This window comes from Chiloscyllium plagiosum, unplaced genomic scaffold, assembly GCF_037043375.1.
Source record: "Chiloscyllium plagiosum isolate Xiang-an unplaced genomic scaffold, Cpla_swu_hap1 HiC_scaffold_9, whole genome shotgun sequence".
NCBI classification, from domain to species: Eukaryota; Metazoa; Chordata; class Chondrichthyes; order Orectolobiformes; family Hemiscylliidae; genus Chiloscyllium; species Chiloscyllium plagiosum.
The window spans coordinates 47067045-47089917 of record NW_028270147.1 but is presented as its reverse complement, the minus strand read 5'-3'; the positions used below and the strand labels follow the sequence as shown (position 1 = coordinate 47089917).

Genomic DNA, 22873 nt, shown 5'->3' with positions numbered 1-22873 from the left:
ATTGCAGAACGGCCTTGTATCCAGGCACTGTTTGGAAACGGGAGAAAGTGAGGGCTGCAAATGCTGGAGATCAGGTTCGAGAGGGTGGTGCTGGAAAAGCGCAGCAGGTCAGGCAGCATCCGAGAAGCAGGAGAATCGATGTTTCGGGCATAAGCCCTTCATCAGGAATCCTCCCTTCCTCCTTATGCCCGAAACGCCGACTCTTCTGCTCCTCGAATGCTGCCTGACCTGCTGTGCTTTTCCAGTACCATCCTCTCGGCACTGTTTGGAAATGGCCGGTAACAAGACACCAGTCAGAATACAGAAGCCATTACATCGATATTTGTCAATTCTTTGTCCTGGGTCTTGAGTCTCTTAACACGCCAATTCTGAGAAAATAGAACCATTTCACCCCTGAAGAAATGTTTCTTTTGAAATAAACTGCAAGTACAATGTCAGAACCAGAACAATTTAGTTACAGATTATCATCACCCTTCTAGAGTGCATTACAACTGTTTTGCTTTGGGGAGTGGTTGGATTGCAAAACCGTTTTGAAGTTTTTATTATGGCTCTGGCAATTAGTGTGTTGTTTTTGTTTTTGAAGATTTAAACCTCAAATCTGATTTCAAAATATAGTTAATCTGTTTTATCAAAATTTCCTAGCGTTTCTAATAGGGAGCGAACCTTTGGAAAGGAAGGAAATCCTATTGGGGAGAAAGTGAGGTCTGCAGATGCTGGAGATCAAAGTTGAAACTTTATTGCTGGAACAGCACAGCAGGTCAGGCAGCATCCAGGGAACAGGAGATTCGACGTTTCGGGCACAGGCCCTTCTTCAGGAATGAGCAGAGAGTGTTCAGCAGGAGAAGATAAAAGGTAGGGAGGAGGGACTTGGAGGAGGGGCGTTGGAAATGTGATAGGTGGAAAGAGGTCAAGGTGAGGGTGATAGGTCGGAGTAGGATGGAGGCGGAGAGGTCAAGAAGAAGACTGCAGGTCAGGAAGGCGGTGCCGGGCTGGAGGGATTCGGCTGAGACAAGGTGGGGGGAGGGGGGATGAAGAAACTGGTGAAGTCCAAGTTCATCCCCTGCGGTTGGAGGGTTCCCAGTCGGAAGATAAGACGCTCCTCCTCTGACCGTCGCGTTGTTGTGGTTTGGCGGTGGATGAGTCCAATGACCTGCATATCCTCGGTGGAGTGGGAGGGGGAGTTGAAATGCTGTGCTACAGGGTGGTTGGGTTGGTTCGTCCGGGTGGCCCAGAGGTGCTCTCTGAATCGCTCCGCAAGTAGGCGGCCTGTCTCCCCAATATAGAGGAGATCCAGGAAATCCTATTGGCCAACACTTTAAAATGAAAAGCTAAATGCATATGATCAAGATGGCTTGATGGTATTTGAATTTTAACAGATTTACGAAACTACTCCAAAGTATCCTCAACAGTCACTATCCCAAACGTGCTCAGGTTAACACTGACACTGAGCCATACAATATCGAACTACACAGAGTCACTTTCCTCCAACTGAACACTTCTTTCTGGTACTCTTTCCCCTTCAGTGGCCTTACATACATCATTCACACTAACATCATTCCTTCATAGTCAGTAAAATATCTTAATATTTATGATTAGTTATTATACTCAATAGGTAAGTAACTTGAGTTTAGGAGTTTGGATGTTATGTTACTGTTGTACATGACATTGGTGAGGCCACTTTCCCAATACTGTGCACAGTTCTGGTCATCCTATAGGAAGGATATTTTTAAACTTGAGATGGTACAGAAAAGACTTACAAGGATGTTGCTGGGACTGTAAGGTTTCAGTTATACAGTAGGGAGAGGCTGAATAGGATGGGCTCGGGCTCTTTTTCCCTGGAGTATCTGCGGCTGAGGGGTGACCTTGTGGAGGGGCGTGGATAGAGTGAATAGCTAAGATCTTTTCACTGGAGTGGGAAAGTCCAAAACCAGAGGGCATATTTTTAAGGTGAGAGGGGAAAGCCAAGATCTTTTCACTGGAGTGGGAAAGTCCAAAACCAGAGGGCATATTTTTAAGGTGAGAGGGGAAAGCTTTAAAAAAGGATCCTAGCGGTAACTTATTGCCGCAGAGGGTGTTGCATGTCTGGATCCAGTTGGTGCACGCGGGTACAAGACCACATTTAAAAGGCATCTAGACGGGTATATGAAGAGGAAAGGTTTAGAGGGATGTGGGCCAAATGCTGACAAGTGGGACTAGGTCAGATTGAGATGTCTGATCGGTGCAGACGAGATGGACCAAAGGGTCTGTTTCCCTGCTGTATGACTCTATGACTCTAGTGCATATGATCAAGATGGCTTTTCTACTTTGAGATCCAATTCTGGGATCAGGATTCGCAGTTCAGTTCTGTACATTCAGGTGCAGGACTTGTTTTTCATTTCGTTCACGGCTTGTTGAAGTAATATTGACAATGCTAGCATTCATATACCATCCTTAATTGCCTAATGTGAAATTGGTGCTTACAGCACTGCAGTCCATCTTAAGAGCTTTAAATACAATTGTATGGTTATTCATGGTCAGTTCAGATGGCAGTTAACAGTCAACCACAAAGCTTACAGCACTGCAGTCCATCTTAAGAGCTTTAAATACAATTGTATGGTTATTCATGGTCAGTTCAGATGGCAGTTAACAGTCAACCACAAAGCTGTGAAACAGAAGACAAATATGAGCCAGACGAGACAATGATGGCCGATTTCTTTCCGTAACATAAATCGGTTGAATTGTTATGATGGTACTTTAGTTAATTCACTGAACATACATTTCTAACTGCTGAGGTGGAATTTGAATTCCCATTTCTCGACTTCTTCTCACCCTAAAGAACCCTGCTAATGTTTTGTCTGGTTTTGCGGCATCTGACATGTTGCCTTCGCCAGGGTGTGGGAAATAAAATTGACAGAAAAGGAAGCTAGATCAGACACACCATCCATTTAAACGGGAGAAGAGGAGTGCATTGCGCTTTTCAAACCACGGAACCACGCATGGTTCAATGTAATGGGAAAATCGCTGAGTGCTCGTCCTGCACGCTGTGTGCATTTTTGTTTCCAGGGAGAGCAACAATCTGCGCCCATGGCAGGCCGCGCGCGCTGGTTGGTGACGTAATACGCCCGCGCTCACGCACACGGGCCCTGCTCGAGGCGCTGGGGGAAGAAGAGAAGGGTCAAAGCCGCGAAGGGGAAAGGTACAGCTGTGCGCCAGTTCTGGCCTGGAGGGAGGCAGGGCTGGCTGTCGGCTTAAACCGGTCTCTCCCTTCAGTCGGTGAATGATCAACAAAGAGCATATTTTGCCGTGTTAATGAAAAGTTGGGAGTGAGCCAGCAGTCTGTGTTTCTTCTTCCAGTCACCCCCACCCCCACACACCCTGAATTACAGGGTGGCTTGTTTTTGTTTTGCTTTCGGTGACAGGCAGAAATAAGAGGAACGGGCGGCCTAGTTTTCTGACAGGAAAGAAGATCTTCTGTTTTTGGTGGTAGAGAGGGAGGAAGCGACGTTTCCCATAAAGAAGCGAGCGTTGATTTTTTAAAACACACCCGTTTTCCGTCAGTTTTTAAGCTTTCTCCTCGCTTTCCCCACGCCGTATCTTGCAGTGATGGTAAATACGGTGTAATATTCAAGGAAAAATATGGGAAATTGTTTGAAATCTCCTACGTCAGATGATATTTCTTTGCTTCATGAGTCTTCTGACCGGGCGAGTTACGGAGACGGCACCGAAATAGACCAGGAGCCGCCGCCGCCATATCAGGTTCGTCTTTGTTTGGACAAGTTTTCTTTTTGTCTCCAGTCTGGTATCCTTCAACCGATTGATGCTGTATTTATCCACCTGCCTAAGAAAACCACACGCTACGATGTTGAAGTGTATAATGTTTTATATTTGGCCACTATTTTAGGATTTTTAGCTTTAATTGTGTCTAAAGAGCTCCTTTATTTACTACTTGCCTGTTTGAATTAAAAGCACACACCACTAATCCTCACTTAAACTAACACAATAAAAAATCCTAGGTATCTCGGACTGAAGAACCTTGAAAAGGTAAGGCTAGATAGTTGAACGGATGTTTTCACACAGCTAATTTAACCTTATTGACTTGTGTTGAGAGATTTTTAATTTCAACTATTCTAACAAAACATGTAGAATTTGAAGCCACTGGCTTATCGTTACCTAAAATTGAAAACATGCCACTAAGCTTTCTTATGGACACATGTCAATTCGTAAATGATATGAAGCATCGTTGATTAAGGTGCTTATTAAATGCACTTATTTATTTGTTCCAGGAGCCAACTTGTGCAATTTGTCTCACCATTGTTATATATTTCACTTCGTGTAGTAGACTTAATGTAGTCAAGAGGAAAAAACAAGCTTTGTGGAGTTAGTGCCTATTGTATTTATAGTGGATGGGAAAACTCCTGTTTTCTCTGCACAGTGGACGATTCTGCTTTGTCTTGTACAAATGAATCACTCATATGTGGCACGTTTGGCACTGACAGTGAATTTCAGTACTTCACATTTCAATAACATTTTTTTATAATAATGTGCAATATAGGCTGTTACTGGCTTCAAGCATTGGTTCAACATTTACCAAAAATGCCAACCATTTGGGTCCAAACACTCTGTACTGATAGAACAGTTTCTCATTTCTTGTCTGAGCTTCCCACATCCTATTGCTTTGTATATTGTCCAACATTCTTTTATGGAATAATGCTGATCTGTAGTGGTGTCCTCAATTAAAATTGTGGAAGTTTGTTGCATTTTGGCATTCTCTCATCCTAGATTTAATGGCTACTGAATTTGAGTGATTTGAGCCCTATATGTCTATTTACTTACAGAATTGACTTTCTTGAGGTTATAGGATAATTGCTTTATTCATGTTGAGCTAGAGGGCAACTTGATTATTAATTATTTGCTTTATTGTGTCAGTTTTGTTTATGTTGAAAATGGCTTGTGCTGGAGCAAGAAACCAGGGGAAATAATTTATTAAAAATGCTAATGAAAAGCCTGCTTAACTGTCTTATCTTGCTTTCAAACAGAAAATTCTAAAAATCTGACCAGATGCATAGTTCTGTCACTTGTGCATGATGTCATTATGACACAACTGGCACGTTCTACCCATGTCAGAAATTTTGTTGAGGACTTGCCTGTGATGCTGCTGACACTTTTGTAGGTTTAATTATTACTAACTATTAATAATATTGTTTGAAAATTGTGGCATGTTTTTAAAGCTAACTTATATTGATAAATTCTGAAGTTCTCATATCTACACTAATTCATCAACTTATTAACTTGTAACTCATACCGCAAATTTCTTTTGGCACCACTGAATTTCAGATACTACTTTTTAGGATCAAGTTTGCAATAGACTTATTCAAGTTCCTATTTGGTAATAATCCTATGGTAACAAAACACCAGTGATTTACAGGGCCAGGGTTGTTTTGGTCTTTTATTTTCCGCCATCCCCAGTCTTTCAATGTAAAGATACTTGACAGCAATTTTAACATATTTTATAGTGATTGTTAATAAAATAACTCCACAGTGAGAAGTGGATTTGGGGTTTTGAATGAAGATGTAGTTAGAGATTGGCTTTCTCGAGACCTTTAAAGGTGGGCATGAGAATGTCAATGTAGGATGTGGTCCAGAGGGTGCAAGGTGCAAGGAGATGGGTGGGATTTTTGTGATCAAGAATTTTTAAAATACATTAGTAACTAGATGACCTTTAAAGTCATTTAATGCTGGATAAAGAAGACCACAGTACAAGATAGGATGTGACTGAATAAGTGAAATTTAAATAATACAATTCAGTAAGTGTATTTAAACATTCGATCTTGAGCTAATAAACTATGGATAAAGATTGAAGCTGAAAATGTGTTGCTGGAAAAGCGCAGCAGGTCAGGCAGCATCCAGGGAACAGGAGAATCAACGTTTCGGGCATAAGCCCTTCTTCACGAAGGGCTTATGCCCGAAACGTTGATTCTCCTGTTCCCTGGATGCTGCCTGACCTGCTGCGCTTTTCCAGCAACACATTTTCAGCTCTGATCTCCAGCATCTGCAGACCTCACTTTCTCCTATGGATAAGGATTTCAATGTTAGAAGGATGAAAATTGGGCATGTTTGGGGAGGGGGAGCATGCTTTTACAGTAATTAAGGTATGGGTTTGGAATTTACTTAAACATTGAATAGGATAATTTGAATCCCAGTTTAACCTTTTGCATGCAGCCCTAGAATTGGGTACTTGTATTCCTGTGTAATGATTCCATCATACGTTATTACCAGATAAGTCAGATCCCTGTCAGGAACTGGGCTTGATAGGGTCATATTCTATCTTGATTTTACTGCAGAGGTCTCTTGCTGAACCATGAGCGCAAAGTGCTGGAGATTTTGCTTTAATATCAAAATGGAAGATTTCTACAAAGGTAATCCAGATAAAATAGAATAATCTAAACTCTCTACACAAATTCAGACATTTTAAATACAGCGAAAAGAAAATTGTTAGTCTCAAAACTCTCTTTTATTAGTTGAAAAGAAAAAGTTTTTGTCATGCCCAAAACTCCCCTGTTAAGTTCTCAAAGCACCACTTGTCTTGCTACTGTACCTAAAACACCAGTTTTACACTTTGGTAGGTTTAAGTGAATTGTTTTTCAAGCTAGAACTTTGACACCTTCTTCCTGGAACTCGCATACACTTAAGCTTTGCTGCACTTAGCTTAAATTACCACATCTGGATTTTATCTGGTTTGAAACCAACACTAACGCTTCACTCGAAGGACTTGATTCACTGTAGCCTTCTTTTAAGAGCACTGCACTTTACAGACATCCTCTTTCTAGGTCTTCCCAAGACTAAACCACTACCCAAAATTAAGTCAAACCAGAAGTTTCTCTTAGCCCAGGGTGTTTCCACCAAGATTAAAGATTCCAGACTAACAAAACTAAATAAAATGGCCCCATTATGTACTATGTTGAGTTATCAACAATCTAAGCTCATTCCTGATGAAAGGCTAGATTCTCCTGCTCCTCGGATGCTGCCTGACCGAATGTGCTTTTTCCAGCACCACACTCTCGGCTATCTACTCTACAATCAGGCTTCAAAAATTCTTTTTTAAAGGAAACTGCCATGGTCATAAAAATACTTAGAAATTGTTTATTAAATTCAGACTGCTAGAAAAACCAACCAATTACTAGCTCAATCCCAGAAATCCAAGCTTGCAGTAACTAGCATGAAAAATAATGCAGATATGTCTCTCAATCTGCATCACACTGAGAATTCACGAGAATTAAAATTTTCAATGGTATGAACCAAATCATTTGACTTTAATTACCTCTGTTAAGTCCTGGATTGTTTTGGCATATCTATGACTTGATGTCACTTAACAGTTTACTCGTCCATGAATAATTACGGTGGACCAGGAGAGCTAAATAATGTAAAACAAAGATAAAACCAAGAACTGCGAATGTTGAAGATCTGAATCAAAAATAAAAATTGCTGGTGAAACTCAGCAGGTCTGATAACATCTGTGGGAAGAAAGTAGTTAACATTTCTAATGCGGTGATTCTTCTTCAGAGCTGTCAGCAGGTAGGGAAATGTGGTGCTTGTGCTGAAGCTGAAATGGTAGAGGACCATGTGGGGAAGGGGAAAAGTGAATAGAAAAGTGGAGATGGAGCGTAATGAGTGAGAGAGAGAGAGAGAGAGAGATAGATATATAAAAGGTCTAGATACACATGGAGATTATTCATAGCATGTCAGGACAGAAGAAAAGCTGAACAAGTGATAATAAGAGCTAAGTAGGAGAAAATAAATGTGCTGTACAAAATGAAATCTGTATATTGTGATAATAGGCCTAGGAATGCATTAGAATGGGTGACTGTGCTAAAAGCAGCCCATGTCATAACAGGACCAGGTATGGGCAGATTTAAAAAAAAAGACATGGAAGGATGGAGTTGAGCTCTAAGGTTTATTGAGTCTGAGACTGTAGTTGAAAGTGAGATGTTCTTTGAATTCACATTGAGGCTTGCTTGAACAGTGCAGCAGGCCTGCAATAGAAATGTTGGCCAGGGAAGATGGTGGTGTGTTCCAGTGACAGGCAACTAGAAGCTTAGGGTCATTTTTGCAGATAGAAAATAGATGTCTGACATGCTTTTGTGTCCATGAGTCTGACCAACCTCATCTCATCTGGTTATCTCCCTGCTACAGCCTCCCAGCGTTTGGTGCTTCCCCCTGCCCTGCCCTGCCCTCAAAATCCACTGACAGTACTCATTGTTTCTGCCTATTCTTGCTCCAATCAACTTATTTCTTAGTGTGAGTTAGTTTGCGACCAGCAGCTGCCATGTCTTCAGTATGGAAGTGCAGTCCCTCACACATCCATCCCTATCAGGATGGTCTCAGGGCCCTCCACTTCTTCCTGGAAAGGAGGCCTGAACTCTCCCCATCCACCACAACCCTCTGCCTGGCTCAGCTCATCCTCGCATTGAACAACTTCAACTCTTCTGTCTCTATCTTCCAATCAAAGGTGTGCCCATAGGTGTCTGCATGGGCACTAGTTATGCCTTTTTTTTGGAGTGTGTGGATCATTCCTTGTTCCAGTCCTACTCTGGCCTCTATCCACAACTGTTTCTCCAATAGATTGGTAACATCTTTACTGCTTTCCTTTCATGTTCAGAACTTGAAAAATGTATTAATTTCCCTTCCAATTGCCACCTTGCTCTCACCTTCATCTGGTCCACCTCTGAATCCTCCCTTCCCTTCCCTTCCTTGACATCTTCCATTTCTGGGGATAGGCTGGCCACTAATATGCGCTACAAACAGTTACTTGCACTATCCATCATCATGCCTGCTTCCTCCTAGGATTCCATTCCATTCTCCCAGTTTTCCTAACTCTGTTGTAACTGTTTTGATAATGCTGCCTTTTTCAGGGGTGGCCTCAAATGTCTAGCTAAATTGTCAACTGAGATTCCATGCTGCCATGGTCGACAGGCCCCTTAGCCGTGTTTGATCCATCTTCCTCACTTCTGCCATCACCCATTTCTTTCCCTCCCACAACAATAATAGGGTCCTCCCTTACCACTCCACCAACCTCTGCATCAAAAGGATTGTTAGCCATCATTTCTGTTGCCTCCAACAGGGTGCCACGATCAAAAACACATTCCCCTCACTTCCCTTGTCAGCATTCAGCAGGCACTGTGCCCTCCAGGCATTCTGGTCCACTCCTCCTCCAGTGTTCCAGACCGTCTTAGCGCAGGCTTGAAGAACATCATCTTGGAGAGCCGGAGCTTCTGGGATTCAACATTAAGTTCAATAGCTTCACAGCCTGATTATATTGTTCCATTGTTTTTATATGCCCTGTGCCTGGTTCTGTAATGATATGGGTTGCTTTCAGCACAGTCACTCATTCTCATGTAGGCCTATTATCATGTAATGTATTCAGTAGGGGTCACCCATTTCGTCCTACTCTTAGCTGAGCAAATGATAATAAAAGCTTTTGTTCTGGCTTGGAGCTGTTTTTTTTTACCTAAGCCTTTCACAGCCCCCTTTACCCACCCACCTACCCCACTGTCCCTCCCTCTTCTTGTTCTTTCTGTCTCACTCTGGTGAGTGGCTTGAGGGGTGCTTACAAGTGTTAGTGTTCCCATGTATCTGCTGCCATTGTCGTCTTAGACAGTATAGGTTGTGGGTTTGAAAGGAGCTGTCTCGGGATCTTTTGGTGAAATTTTGCAGTGCTTCTTGTCGGTAGTGCACTTCTGCTCCTGAGTCAGTGGTGGAGAATGTGGATGTGGTGCCAATCAAGCACACTGATTTGTCATGGATAATGTCAAGCTTCTTGGGTGGTGTTGGAACTGCACATTAGGAGTATTCCATCACACACTTCACTTGTGCCTTGTAGAAGGTGGACATATTTTGGAGAGTCAGGAGATGAATTACTTGCTGCAGGATTCCTTGTCTCCGATCTGCTTTGTAGCCATTGTTTATGTGATGGGTCCAGTTGTTTCTGGTCAATGGTAATCCCTAGGATGTTGATAGTGGGGGATTCAGTCATATTGACATCATTGAATGTCAAGGGGCAATGATTAATAATCCAATAAGAGACATTGCCTAGCATTTGTGTGTAGTAAATGTTACTTGTCACCCCATTCTTGCCTATTGTCCAGATCTTGCTACATTTGGACATGTAGTGCTTTATTTCTGAGAAGTTGTGACTGGTGCTGCATGTTGCACAATCATCAGTGAAAATCACCATTTGTGACCAAATGATGATGGAAGGTTATTGAAGCAACTGAAGATGGTTGGGGCCTAGGACACTACCCTGAAAAATTACTGCAGGGATATCCTGGAGCTAAGATGCTGACCTTCAACGACAATCACAGCTGTCTTCCTATGTGGCAAGATGTGGATCTGGATATTCATAAGTTTTCTTCTATCAGTTTAATTCATTGTATATGGTAGGACTACAGAGTTTGGAACTGATCAATTAGTTGTGGAATCATAGCTCTGCATGCTGTTTCCGCTGTTTTGCATTTAAATGCTGTGTGCTGTAGTTTCACGGGATTTTTGTCTTTTAGTTTTGCCTTGTGTTGTCCTAGTTTGTGCTCTTGCACTGTTCTTGAACCAGCGTCCCTTCTTCCAGCTTGAAGGGAATGGTCAAGCAAGGGATGTACTGGCACATGAAATCATGTTGTGGTTTGATATAATTTTGTTAATGGCCTCCAGTACATCATGTATCCCTAGTTGTGATTTGCAAGACCTATTCTAATTTAACACAGTTGTAGCACCTCACAACAATGAGGGTTTGTATTTTGTCTCTACAAGGAGACAGTAACTCATAACTACTGTTTGTGTCCGATCGGTAAGGACTTGCATTACCTTGACATTTCTAGACACAGTTTTTGGTTTCTACTTGTCTTACTACCATCTGCTTTTTTTTGTCTCGCAGCATCACCCCTCATGTCATTTAATCTGCCTACAATTCAAATGCAGATCTTGTTTTTGGACTTGGCTCCATCCTTTCTCCTCTTCTGTTTTCTTCAGGCAAGGTTATCCCTTAAACTCCCTGTTCAACATAATGGTTTCTTGAAAGTTGCAACCTCTGATCAGAACTCTCTTGGTTCTAATTTTCTTTGGCTATTGAGTTTTGTACCTAGAGCTAAGCTGAGTGTACAAGCTTTATCAGAAATTAATCTCATCCAGTGAATGAGTTTTTCACTCTTAGTCAACTCCCAGAATTTAAAGTACATTTTTTCTGCAAAATATTATTTCCTTCAACTTGTTATAAACTGTTTAAATGGCGAATGATCTCCCATTGTAACTAACTTGTTGAGTTCTTTCCCTCTCTTGCTGTTCCTGACAACCTGGTCCCATGATCATTTTTTTTGAAACCTGGTTATTGTTTTATGTCAGTAAAGAAACCACCAGATCAGTCAGAATATTTTTCCCTCAAAGGCACATGGACCATTACATCAAAAAAGAAGGCAAACAAAAGGGCCTGTATTGCTTCAGAAGCAACAGATTTTCATTGAACACTGACTCCACTCCCTTCCTCAATGTGGGAACAAGTTAAGCCATTTGATAACCTGACATGATGTCGCTAAAATCTGCTTACAAATGTACAAGATTTTTAAAAAAATACTTTAATTGTGAGTTTTCTCTAAAATTTTATTATTTAATCAACTTAACATTTGTGTTTAGAAAGAGCTTGGAAATCCACATTGTTACTTTTTTTCTTTGCTAAACTGCTCCAAGTTAAATCAAAGTAAATTTGTTTGAAATCATGACAACAGAATCTTAGTACAAAATTTAAATGTATACAGTTTTTAATTTTCAGATTAGAATAAAACTATGCAGTACAAAAATTTAAGTTATTTGGCTTATCGTGCCTTTGGTTCTAGTTTTTCACTGCATTTACCTGGTCTACCTGTTCTTTCCCAATTTAATGTTCAAAAGGATATTGGGAAAAATATTTTACGATACAATATTGCTTCAAAGCAAATAGCAAAGGAACAAAAGAACAAGAGTTGGCCATTCAAACTGTTGGGCCTGCCCTACCATTTAATATGGTAATTGCTGATCAAACACTTCATTTCCCCATGCTATCTCCATAAAGTTTATGCCAGAATTTACTGCTTGTGCCTATTTGCCTTGTGAGAAGCTGAGGAAGCTCCTTCTTGAAATGCTGCAGTCAATGATACATCCGCAATGCCTTTAGGTAGGGAATGCCTGGATTTTTGACCCATTGATGTTTGATCCAAGTCAGGATGGTGAGTAGTTTGGAGAAGAACTTTCAGGTGGTGGTGTTTCCATTTTTCTGTTCCACTTCTCCAAATAGATGGAAGTGATTGTGGAATTGGTGCTGTTGAAGGATCTTTGGCAATTTCTGTAGTGGATATTGTAGATAGCATACACTGGTGCTAATGAACATTGGTGAGGGAAGATGGGGGATGCTTGTGGATATGGTGCCAATCATGCAAACTGGATGATTTGCTGCTGCTTGAGTATTGTTAGAACTGTACTCATCCAGGCAAGTGGCGAGGATTCCATCACACTGCTGCCTTTGTCCTTGGAGATTGTGGACATGCTTTGGGGAGTCAGGACGTGAGGTGTGCTGCAGAATTCCTAGCCTCTGACCTGCTCTTTAGCTACTCTATTTATATACTGAGTCTAGTTGAGTTTTTGTTTAAAGGTAACTATAGGATGTTGATTAATTGGAGGGTTCAGCAATGGCAAATCCATTAAATGTCAAAGAGCAGTGGTTAGATTGTCTCTTATTGGAGATTTACATTGCCTGGCAGTCTTGTGGCATGAGAGACAGTGAGGACTGCAGATGCTGGAGATCAGAATTGAAAAGTGTGGTGCTAGGAAAGCACAGCAGGTCAGGTACCATCCGAGGAGCAGGAGAGTCAACATTTCGGGCATAAGCCCTTCATCAGGAATGCTTCTTGCTGCTTATCAACCCAAACCTGGATATTGTCAAAGTCCTGTTGCATTTGAACATAGAGTACAATGATGCTGATCATTATGCCAATCATCAGCAAACATTCCCACTTCTCCTGTCAATCAGAAAAGGTAAGGTCAGTGACTGAACAAATGAAGGGCCAAGGAGGAACCACTACAGTGTTGTCCTGGAGCAGGGGTGACTTCCTGGAGCAACCACAACCATCTTATGTGCGAAATATGACTCTAATCAGCAAAGAGTTAGCCCCCGATTTCCACTGATTCCAGTTTCACTTAGATTCCTCGAAGTCAAGCTCAGTCAAATGCTGCCTTGATGTTAAGGGTTGTCACTCACCTCTGGAATTCAGCTGTTTTGTCCATGTTTGAACAAAGGCTTTAATGAGGTCAGGAGCTGAGTGGCTCTGGCAGAATCTAAATTGTGCATGAGTGAGCAGGTTGCTGACGAAACAACTGATGAATCTGTTGTCCTTCTCCACACCACTTGGAGGAAGCACTGTAGATGATAAGGATTCAGAAGGTTGCATGTTCTATACTTCCGGACTCTTGACTCATAATGCCACCTTGTCTGTTTCTTTCCTTCACTACCTCGTTAAGCTATGGGCTTTGTAACATTCTTGGCTGCCTTCTCTTTTCTGCTATATCTTTTCCTCATTGAATAAAATTTCTCTCCCACTATGGATATTGAAACCAGCCTGTCTGAATTCTTAAACTGTTGACAATCAGCAATTCTTTTACACTCAATGCCACAGTTATGTTTTCATCTGCTTTCAGATGTCCTTACTGAGACATCTGAATTATTGCACTGAATGCCTTTTTTTAAAAAAAAAACTTATCATTTAACTTTATTTGCACGCTCACTATTATTCTTTGGTTAATGGCACTAATGTAAAGTATTTTGTTGAAGCAGCTCAGTTGCTTTTTTTTAGAAACAGAATCATTTCCCTTGGTCTTGATACTTTGTGCTCTGGCTTCTGAAAGACATTTAGATTGTGCGATGCTCAGTTATTGCACTAAACAAAAGCCAATTTTTTTGGAATATTGTATCATTTTACTCCATCTTTCACCCTTTCCAGCTGCCCCCACCGACTACCATAATCCATCTTGTATGATCCCTCAAGTTGTATTTAACTGCCAGAGCAGAGATGTACTGAGGCAGTATAATAGAGTCATAGAGATGTACAGCATGGAAACAGACCCTTCGGTCCAACCTGTCCATGCCAACCAGATATCCCAACCCAATCTAGTCCCACCTGCCAGCACTCGGCCCATATCCCTCCAAACCCTTCCTATTCATATACCCATCCAAATGCCTCTTAAATGTTGCAATTTTACCAGCCTCCACCACATCCTCTGGCAGCTCATTCCGTACACGTACCACCCTCTGCATGAAAACGTTGCCCCTTAAGTCTCTTTTGTATCTTTTCCCCTCTCACCCTAAACCTATGCCCTCTTGTTCTGGACTTCCTGACCCCAAGGAAAAGACTTTGTCTATTTATCCTATCCATGCCCCTCATAATTTTGTAAACCTCGATAAGGTCACCCCTCAGCCTCCGCTCCAGGGAAAACAGCCCCAGCCTGTTCAGGCTCTCCCTGTAGCTCAGATCCTCCCACCCTGGCAACATCGTTGTAAATCTTTTCTGAACCCTTTCAAGTTTCACAACATCATCTTTCCGATCGGAAGGAGACCAGAAATGCACGCAATATTTCAACAATGGCCTAACCAATGTCCTGTACAGCCGCAACATGACCTCCCAATTCCTGTAATCAATACTCTGACCAATAAAGGAAAGCATACCAAATGCCTTCTTTACTATCCTATCTACCTGCGACTCCACTTTCAAGGAGCTATGAACCTGCACTCCAAGGTCTCTTACTTCAGCAACAACCTTACCATTAAGTGTATAAGTCCTGCTAAGATTTGCTTTCCCAAAATGCAGCACCTTGCATTTATCTGAATTAAACTCCATCTGCCACTTCTCAGCCCATTGGCCCATCTGGTCCAGATCCTGTTGTAATCTGAGGTAACCCTCTTTGCTGAAGAGGAGAAAGTGAGGACTGCAGATGCTGGAGATCAGAGCTGAAAATGTGTTGCTGGAAAAGCACAGCAGGTCAGGCAGCATCCAAGGAGACCTAAGGGGCTGCGCTTTTCCAGCAACACATTTTCGGCTCTGATCTCCAGCATCTGCAGTCCTCATTTTCTCCTCTAAGATTTTAACCTACTGCGAATCCTCTTACAAGGATGCCTTCCTTGAAGAAGCTCTCAGAAGGGCTTATGCCTGAAACGTCGATTCTCCTGTTCCTTGGATGCTGTCTGACCTGCTGCGCTTTTCCAGCAACACATTTTCAGCTCTAACCCTCTTTGCTGTCCACTACACCTCAAATTTTGGTGTCATCTGCAAACTTATTAACTGTACCTCTTATGCTCGCATCCAAATCATTTATGTAAATGACAAAAAGTAGAGGGCCCAGCACCGATTCTTGTGGCACTCCACTGGTCACAGGCCTCCAGTCTGAAAAACAACCCTCCACCACCACCCTCTGTCTTCAACCTTTGAGCCAGTTCTGTATCCAAATGGCTAGTTCTCCCTGTATTCCATGAGATCTAACCTTGCTAATCAGTCTTCCATAGAGAACCTTGTCGAATGCACATTACTGCTCTGCCCTCATCAATCTTCTTTGTTACTACTTCAAAAACTCAATCAAGTATGTTCTGGTCAGACCACATTGGGAACATTGTGAGCAGTTTTGGGCCTTGTATCTAAGGAAGGATGTGCTGACCTTGGAGACGGTCCAGAGGAAGTTTACAAGAGTAATCGTGAGGTTGAAGGGCTCGTCATACGAGGAGCGGTTGCGGACTCTGTACTTTATGGAATTTAGGAGGATGACTGGATCTGATTGAAACTTGCAGAATACTGAGGAGGCCTGGATTGAATGGATGTGGGGAACATGTTTGTGCTAGTAGAAGAGACTAGGACCTCAGAATGAAGCAACATCCTTTTAGAACTGAGATGAGGAGGAATTTCTTCAGCCAGGGGTGGTGGTTCTATGGAACGTTTTGCCACAGATGGTTATGGCAGCCGAGTGATTGAATGTAGTTTTAGACAGAGGCTATTGATGGGTAAGTGGATCAAAGATAACAAGAAGGTGGCAGGAGCTGAGAAACCTATCAGTCACGATTGAATGATAGAGCACACTCGATAGGCTGAATAGCCTATGCTCCTGTATCTGGTGTTATTAGGCTGGGGTTCTGGATTACTAACTAGACCCAGTAATGTTACCACTATGACACCTCTCTCTCTCCTGTTGCTTTGCAGTTTGTTTCAGTTTGGGAAGCCACTGATATTTTACAAAAATGTATTTTTGAGACCTTCTTTTGACAACTGTAACGGGGTGAATAAGTTATAAATTAGCTTGCTGATGCAAAGTGACACTCAATCTATGTTGCCTAATTCTGGTTTGATGTACTTAAAAGCTTCACAGTTTAAATTCTACTTTAAAACCATTTATGACTATGTTTTCAAATTCACTGCTCCTAAACTCCCTGAATCATCTATGTGCATCATAAAGATGCCTGAAAGCTGCCCCTGACTGGAAACATAGCTGGTCTGCTTTTCATTTGGAGGCTTAATAAGGTGGATCTTTACTGGGAAATATCAAACTCTAGAATCATTATTTAGACTGTACATACCTTTTGTTTAACGTCAAGTGTACCAATTGTGTTTGATATCTATTGAAGAATTGCTTCCCTTTTAAGATGACCTCCCTGCAGAAATGCAGCTTTATTATCCACGGATCTGCATTCTCAAATATTTGATGCTAATAAAGCCAAGAAAATTATCACAATACCTTTTCTTGTCATCGGTGAATCCATTGTATTCTAATATCCTCTCCTCCCTTGTTAGGTTATTTTTCTTGAGATTCTTACACACTTTATGAAACTGCAATATGCCAACTTCTGTGAACAGCCAAATTTATTAAGCAAGTACAAGCTTTGGAGTATCACTTAACAGTCTTCGCAAAGTTTGTAAAGCGTGTCAAAGAAACTCTCTGAATAAAGGAACCAGTTATAGAAGATCTTTTATAGAAGATCTCACATCGCAGACAGTAATGCCCACAAGACAACCCTCAGCTACTCCCCCACAGTCATGTGCCACTCAAGACATAATGCAGTGACCTGATTATTTCCAGAAATAATGTAATTTAGATAATTTTCATAATGGGAAGATCTGGTGTAAATCATTTTTAACTGCAGGTAGTAGTCAGAATTTTAACTGAAATGTTCTTATTCTGAATAGGGCATGATATTGTAAATTTACTCTGAATAATAGGAGATGGTAATGTAAAGTTTTTAAGTTGTACCTGCAAATAGAGGAACATATCATCTTAGCCTCGGGACATCCAATTTCTTGAAGGTCAGCGGAGCAAATAAACCCCTTAACATCCCTCCCTCCTTCCTCCTCCCTGTGTTAAAACCCTTGTGCCTCCAGTCTTGTTTTACCCTTAAGCCCCATTAGCAGACCCTTTTCCATTTATTTCCATTGTGATGGGCTGATTGTTCCCTGTCTGGCAACTGTGTACATGTCAATTACCTCCAGCTTTGTAATTCTTGCTGTTTGGCAGCTTTTAATAATTTTTTTCTAATTTTATTGTAAGCATTACAAATTCCCAAATGTATGGGCTTCTGCTCCTGTTGGCTCCATCATCTGCTATATTCCTTGACATGAAGGTACACCCTCTCTCTTGCCTTTTATCTCTTTCTGAACTATTACTGTTTGACCTTACTCTTCCCCTCCTTTTAATAGGATATTTTTCCAACAAGTTGTGATCTCTTCCATGGAGCCTGATTGCTTGCAGATTACTAAGATTATACTGTATTTTTGCACCTTTGGTTGTAATTTCTTTTAGGATCTGCAAATTTGTCATCCATACCTTGAGGTATGCACCTAAAAGATCTAGTTATCACATGTAATTTTTTTCTGTCTTTACCATTGACCTTTTCTGGACCTCTTACCTTGTTAAGCACCCACTTTTTAAAAAAAGTACAGTAAACCTTCTTTCCCTGCATAAAAATTTAAAGTTGTTTATTTGGAAGGGAGAACAAAAGAACAGCCTGGTTTAAAAATTGAAAACCGCAGAAACCTGCAAAAAAAAAGGGACTTGGGGATACTTGAAACTAGCAGGAGGTGACCAGGAAGGCTAATGGAATGTTGGTCCTTATTTTAAGGAGTTTGAAGTATGAATAGGGGAGTCTTGCTGCATCCGAACAAGATGATAGTGAGATCACATCTGGAGCACTGAGAGCAATTTTGGCCCCTTTATTTAAGAAGTGATATCATTTCACTGGAGGATGTGCAGAGAAGGTTCACGATGATGATTCCCAATATGATGAGCATAGGTTAAATAGATTAGGATTCTACTCACTGGATTTAAGAAGAAAGAGAAGTGATCCTGTGGAAGCAGAGTCTCTTGAGGGCTTGACAGGGTAAATGGTGAGAGGATATTTTCCCTCATGGGGCCAGAGGGCATAGTCTCAGAATAAAGAAGTCACCAATTTAAAATTGAGATGAAAGGAAATTTCTTCACTCAAGGCTGAATGTCTTTGGATCTCCTTCCTATAGAGAGCTGTGAGGGCAGAAGCCTTGTGTAAAGATAGATTTTTGATCTATTGGATCTGGCTGATTAGCAGTGATCCTATTGACTGGCAGTACAGGCTTAAGGGTCCAAACAACTACACCTGTTATTTCTTATGGTCTTACAGTTATATCTTTAAGAACCACTGAATCCTTTCTGAGACCTCTGTTTTAATGGAAACCTTTTTGCCAGCTTGCAGTGTACTCAAACAGTACGATATAATAGAACTAATTATAGTGCGTTCTTAAGCTGGAGACCGATTACTTAGTGTTGTTGGAATTTTAGGATTCTGCCACAAACTAATTAACATGGACTATAGCCTCTGACCATCTGCAGTGAATTCTTAAAATGTGTAACTCATGCTGCTGCAGACAATTTAAAGTTTGGCTGATTTGGCAAAAGTTTTATGAACCAGTTCAACTATTTTCACATGGTTCTTTTGTCATCACACCATCGCTTCAAGGGCTTTTGCTGCTGTATTCTTAACTGTTCAAATTTGCATGCATGCATCTGAGTTCACTGTCAGCAAATTCTCCTCCATTTTAGTGAGAGATTGTACAAATCCAATCCCTAACCACTCTTCCATTACCTTTTATCCCACAACTATTTTGTTAATTGTTCCGTAGATCATTGCTTAAATCTGGTCACCAAATTTACAAAACATGAAATTAATTTTTTTTCAATATTTATCTCTGCCTTTAAATCCAGAACCATTAGCTTATTGAAATCCCTTGCTAAACACAGACTTGTAAGTTCTGTATTATAATTTTAACTTCAAAGCCAAGATGAATTTGTTCATTTCAGGCTTTAAACCAAAATAGCAACAGAAGACAGACTCAGGAAGCTTGTATTATACTTAACAAAGCATGGCAATGATTCTGCAGGCATTCTACACTCTTACTTTCTGGTTCATCTTGGCGCATGGGAATAGTACTCTGTTCTTAGTCTCTCTACAATGCCTCTGGTCTCCTACTTCTGATTAGACAACTAAATAACTTTGGTTTCAAATTTGATACATGCCTTTGCCGGAAGTAGCTGAGCATTAACTCTTTACAAGCCACAACCCACAGCATTTTCAATTAGTAATTTGTTTTGCCGAGGTGAGGCCTGAAGCTAATTTGTTTAAGGGAAGCATGATCAATTTCTAATTGGCTCATAAGGGCGATGACTGATGTCACCTCTGCCTGTCTCCTGACTAGTTCCTTAAGTTGTCAGTTATCTGTGGGCCCACCCTCTTCAATAATTTCTGTTCTGGTCATTTGTTATAACTGCTTGCCAAGATAATAGTTTAACATGTTCTTTATCCATTTCTTTTTGGAAAGGGAAAGCTATGCTGTTAGGACCTGATTGATTTTGATTGATTATTCTTGAGGTTGTCTCAATTTTTGAATGCTTATCTCTCACCATTTGTAGGCAAGCAGGAGGCTGGAAGAACGCAGCAAGCCAGGTAGCATCAGAAGGTGAAAAAGTCAACGTTTCAGGTTGACTTCTGAATATTGTACAAACCTTGATCTTGTTACCTTATCCAAAACCTTTTCTGCCTGTATCCTAGACTGTACTAATTATCAGAGACAAGACACGAAGCTCAGCAGGTAATAGCAATCAGTGCTTTTGTAGTTTTCTTTTTTAAAACCTGATTAACTTTGCAGCTTTTTTCTGGTCCTGACTCTGAAGAAGGGTTATATATCCGAAACATTGACTTCTCCACCTCGTGATGCTACCTGGCTTGCTGCAATCTTCCAGCCTCCTGCTTGCCTACTTTGGATTCCAGCTTCTACAGTTTTTTTTACATCTATTACTGACCATTTGTTTGTTCTTGAAGGTTTTTTGCTTGTAGCGTTAGACTGCCTGGAAAGTCTTCTCATTACCTTCAAAGGCAAATGATATAGTGCATGTTGAAAAATAAAATTATTTGTAACCTCAAAACTATATAAAATCATAAAAGATCACCAAAGTGCTAGTCTAAACTACTTGTTACCCAGAGTAAATAGTCTAATTGTTTAATGTTGTACATTCACCCAATGCATCATCTTAATTGCTGAACAGGTTTAATTGGAAGCACACTAGCTTTTGGAGCGACGCTCCTTCATCAGGTGATAGTGGAGGGCTCGATCGTAACACAGAATTTATAGTAAAACTTTACAGTGTGATGTAACTGAAATTATACATTGAAAAATTGATTCTGTTAAGCCTTTCATCTGTTAGAATACAGTGATAGTTTCACTTCTTTCATGTGTAAATCACAAAACCTTTTTTTTAAAGTTGCATTCTCGGGTTAGCTGTTAACAATGGTGATAGCTAGACAATATGTTGAACACCTTCAACATATTGTCTAGCTATCACCATTGTTAATAGCTAACCGGAGAATGCAACTTTTTAAATAAAAAGGTTTTGTGATTTACACATGAAAGAAGTGAAACTATCACTGTATTCTAACAGATGAAAGGCTTAACAGAATCAATTTTTCAATGTTTAATTCAGTTACATCACACTGTAAAGTTTTGCTATAAATTATGTGTTACGATCGAGCCCTCCACTATCACCTGATGAAGGAGCGTCGCTCCGAAAGCTAGTGTGCTTCCAATTAAACCTGTTGGACTATAACCTGGTGTTGTGAGATTTTCAAGAATGCTTATGGCATGCTTGGAGCCTTCAGTTGAGGCATAGAATATAAAAATTGGCAAGTCATATTGCAACTGTATGGAACATTAATTAAACTACATTTGGAATATTGCCACACTGCTAGAAGGATTTGGAGACTTTTGAGAGGCTACGAATGTCCTTCAAGGAAGGAAATCTGCCAGTCCTCACTTGGTCTGATTGAAATAATTCCAGACCCACAACAATATAGTTGACTCTCAATTGCCCTCTGAAATGGCCTAGCAAGCCACTCAGTTGTATCAGTTGTTACAAAGTCTCCTAAATGAAACCGGACATGGACCTAGGTACTGGAAAAGACAAAGGCAGAAACCGACCTGTTGATCCTGCAAAGTCCTCCTTTCTTACATCTGGGAACTAATACCAAAATTGGGAAAGCTGTCTCTCCTTGTAGTCACGACACAGCTTGACATTGTCTGTAATGATTCTATGAGTATGACTGTGTCCTCGACACCATCGTCCACATCCCTGGGTATGTCCTGTCTCACTAGCAGGACAGATTCAGCAGAGGTAGTGGTGCAGTGGTATATGCTCAGGAGGGAGTTGTCTTGGGAATTGTCAATATTGACTCTGGATACCATAAAGTCTCATGGCTTCAGATTAAATATCGGCAAGGAAACCTCCTGTTAATTTCCATGTACCATCCTCCCTTGGCTGATGAATTGAGGGTTGCAATGGCACAAAATGTACTCTGGGTGGGGGATTTCAATTCCACCACCAAGACTGTCTTGGCAGCAGCACTACTGGTTGAGTCCTCAAGGCCATAGCTGCCAAACTGGATCTGCAGCAGGTGGTGAGGGAAAAACCTGCTTGACTGCATCCTTGCCAAACAGGTAGCTGCAGATACATCTGTCCCATGACGCTTGTACTAAGAGTAAGTGCACAGTTTTTGTGGAGATGAAGTCCCACCTTCACATCGAGAATTATCGTCATTAGCTTGTGTGGCACCATCACCATACTGAATGGGCCATCAACAGCAGCAAATTGTACTCCAGGACAACCTGCAGCCTCATGGCCTGAGATATCCCCCACTCAACCATTACTATCAAGCGAGAGGATCAACCCTGGCTTAATGGAGAGTATAGTCGGACATGCTAGAAGCAGCATCAGGCATACCTGAAGATGAGGTGGCAACCTGATGAAGCTACCAAACAGGACTACTTGTGTGCCAAACCAGTACCAACAGCAGGTGAGCCCACAATCAATGGATCAGATCAAAGTTCTGCAATCCTCTTACTCCAGTTGTAGGTAGTGATGGACTGTTAAACAACTCATTAACTCTCCACAAATATCTCCATCCTCAATGATGGAAGAGCCCAATACATCAGTGCAAAAGATGAGGCTGAAACATTTGCAGAAATTTTCATGCAGAAATGCAGAGTGGATGATCCATTACGGCCTATCCCAGTGATCCCCAGCATCACATACTGGTCTTCAGTACAGAATACTGCAAAGGCTTTGGGCCCTGACAGACTTTCAGCAATAATAGTGAAGATTTGTGCTCCTCTTCAAGCTCTTCCAGTGTAGTTACAACAATGGTATCGGATGTAGGAAATTGACTAAATATGACCTATACATGAAAAACAGGACGAATCCAACTCTGCCAGTTACTGCCCATCAGTATACTCTACATCATTAGTGAAGTGATGGAAGGTGTCATCAACAG

At 41.2% G+C, this 22873-nt stretch overlaps 1 protein-coding gene across 1 annotated transcript in view; it reads left to right on the top strand.

Annotated features, from left to right (window-relative positions):
• Window positions 1-3141: 3141 nt before the first annotated feature.
• rnf11b (ring finger protein 11b) overlaps window positions 3142-22873 on the top strand; it is a 46183-nt gene continuing 26451 nt past the window's right edge. Inside the window, exon 1 of the mRNA XM_043699218.2 lies at window positions 3142-3735. Coding sequence (XP_043555153.2) covers window positions 3616-3735 — 120 coding nt within the window. The 5' untranslated portion in view covers window positions 3142-3615. The remainder of the gene's footprint in view (window positions 3736-22873) is intronic.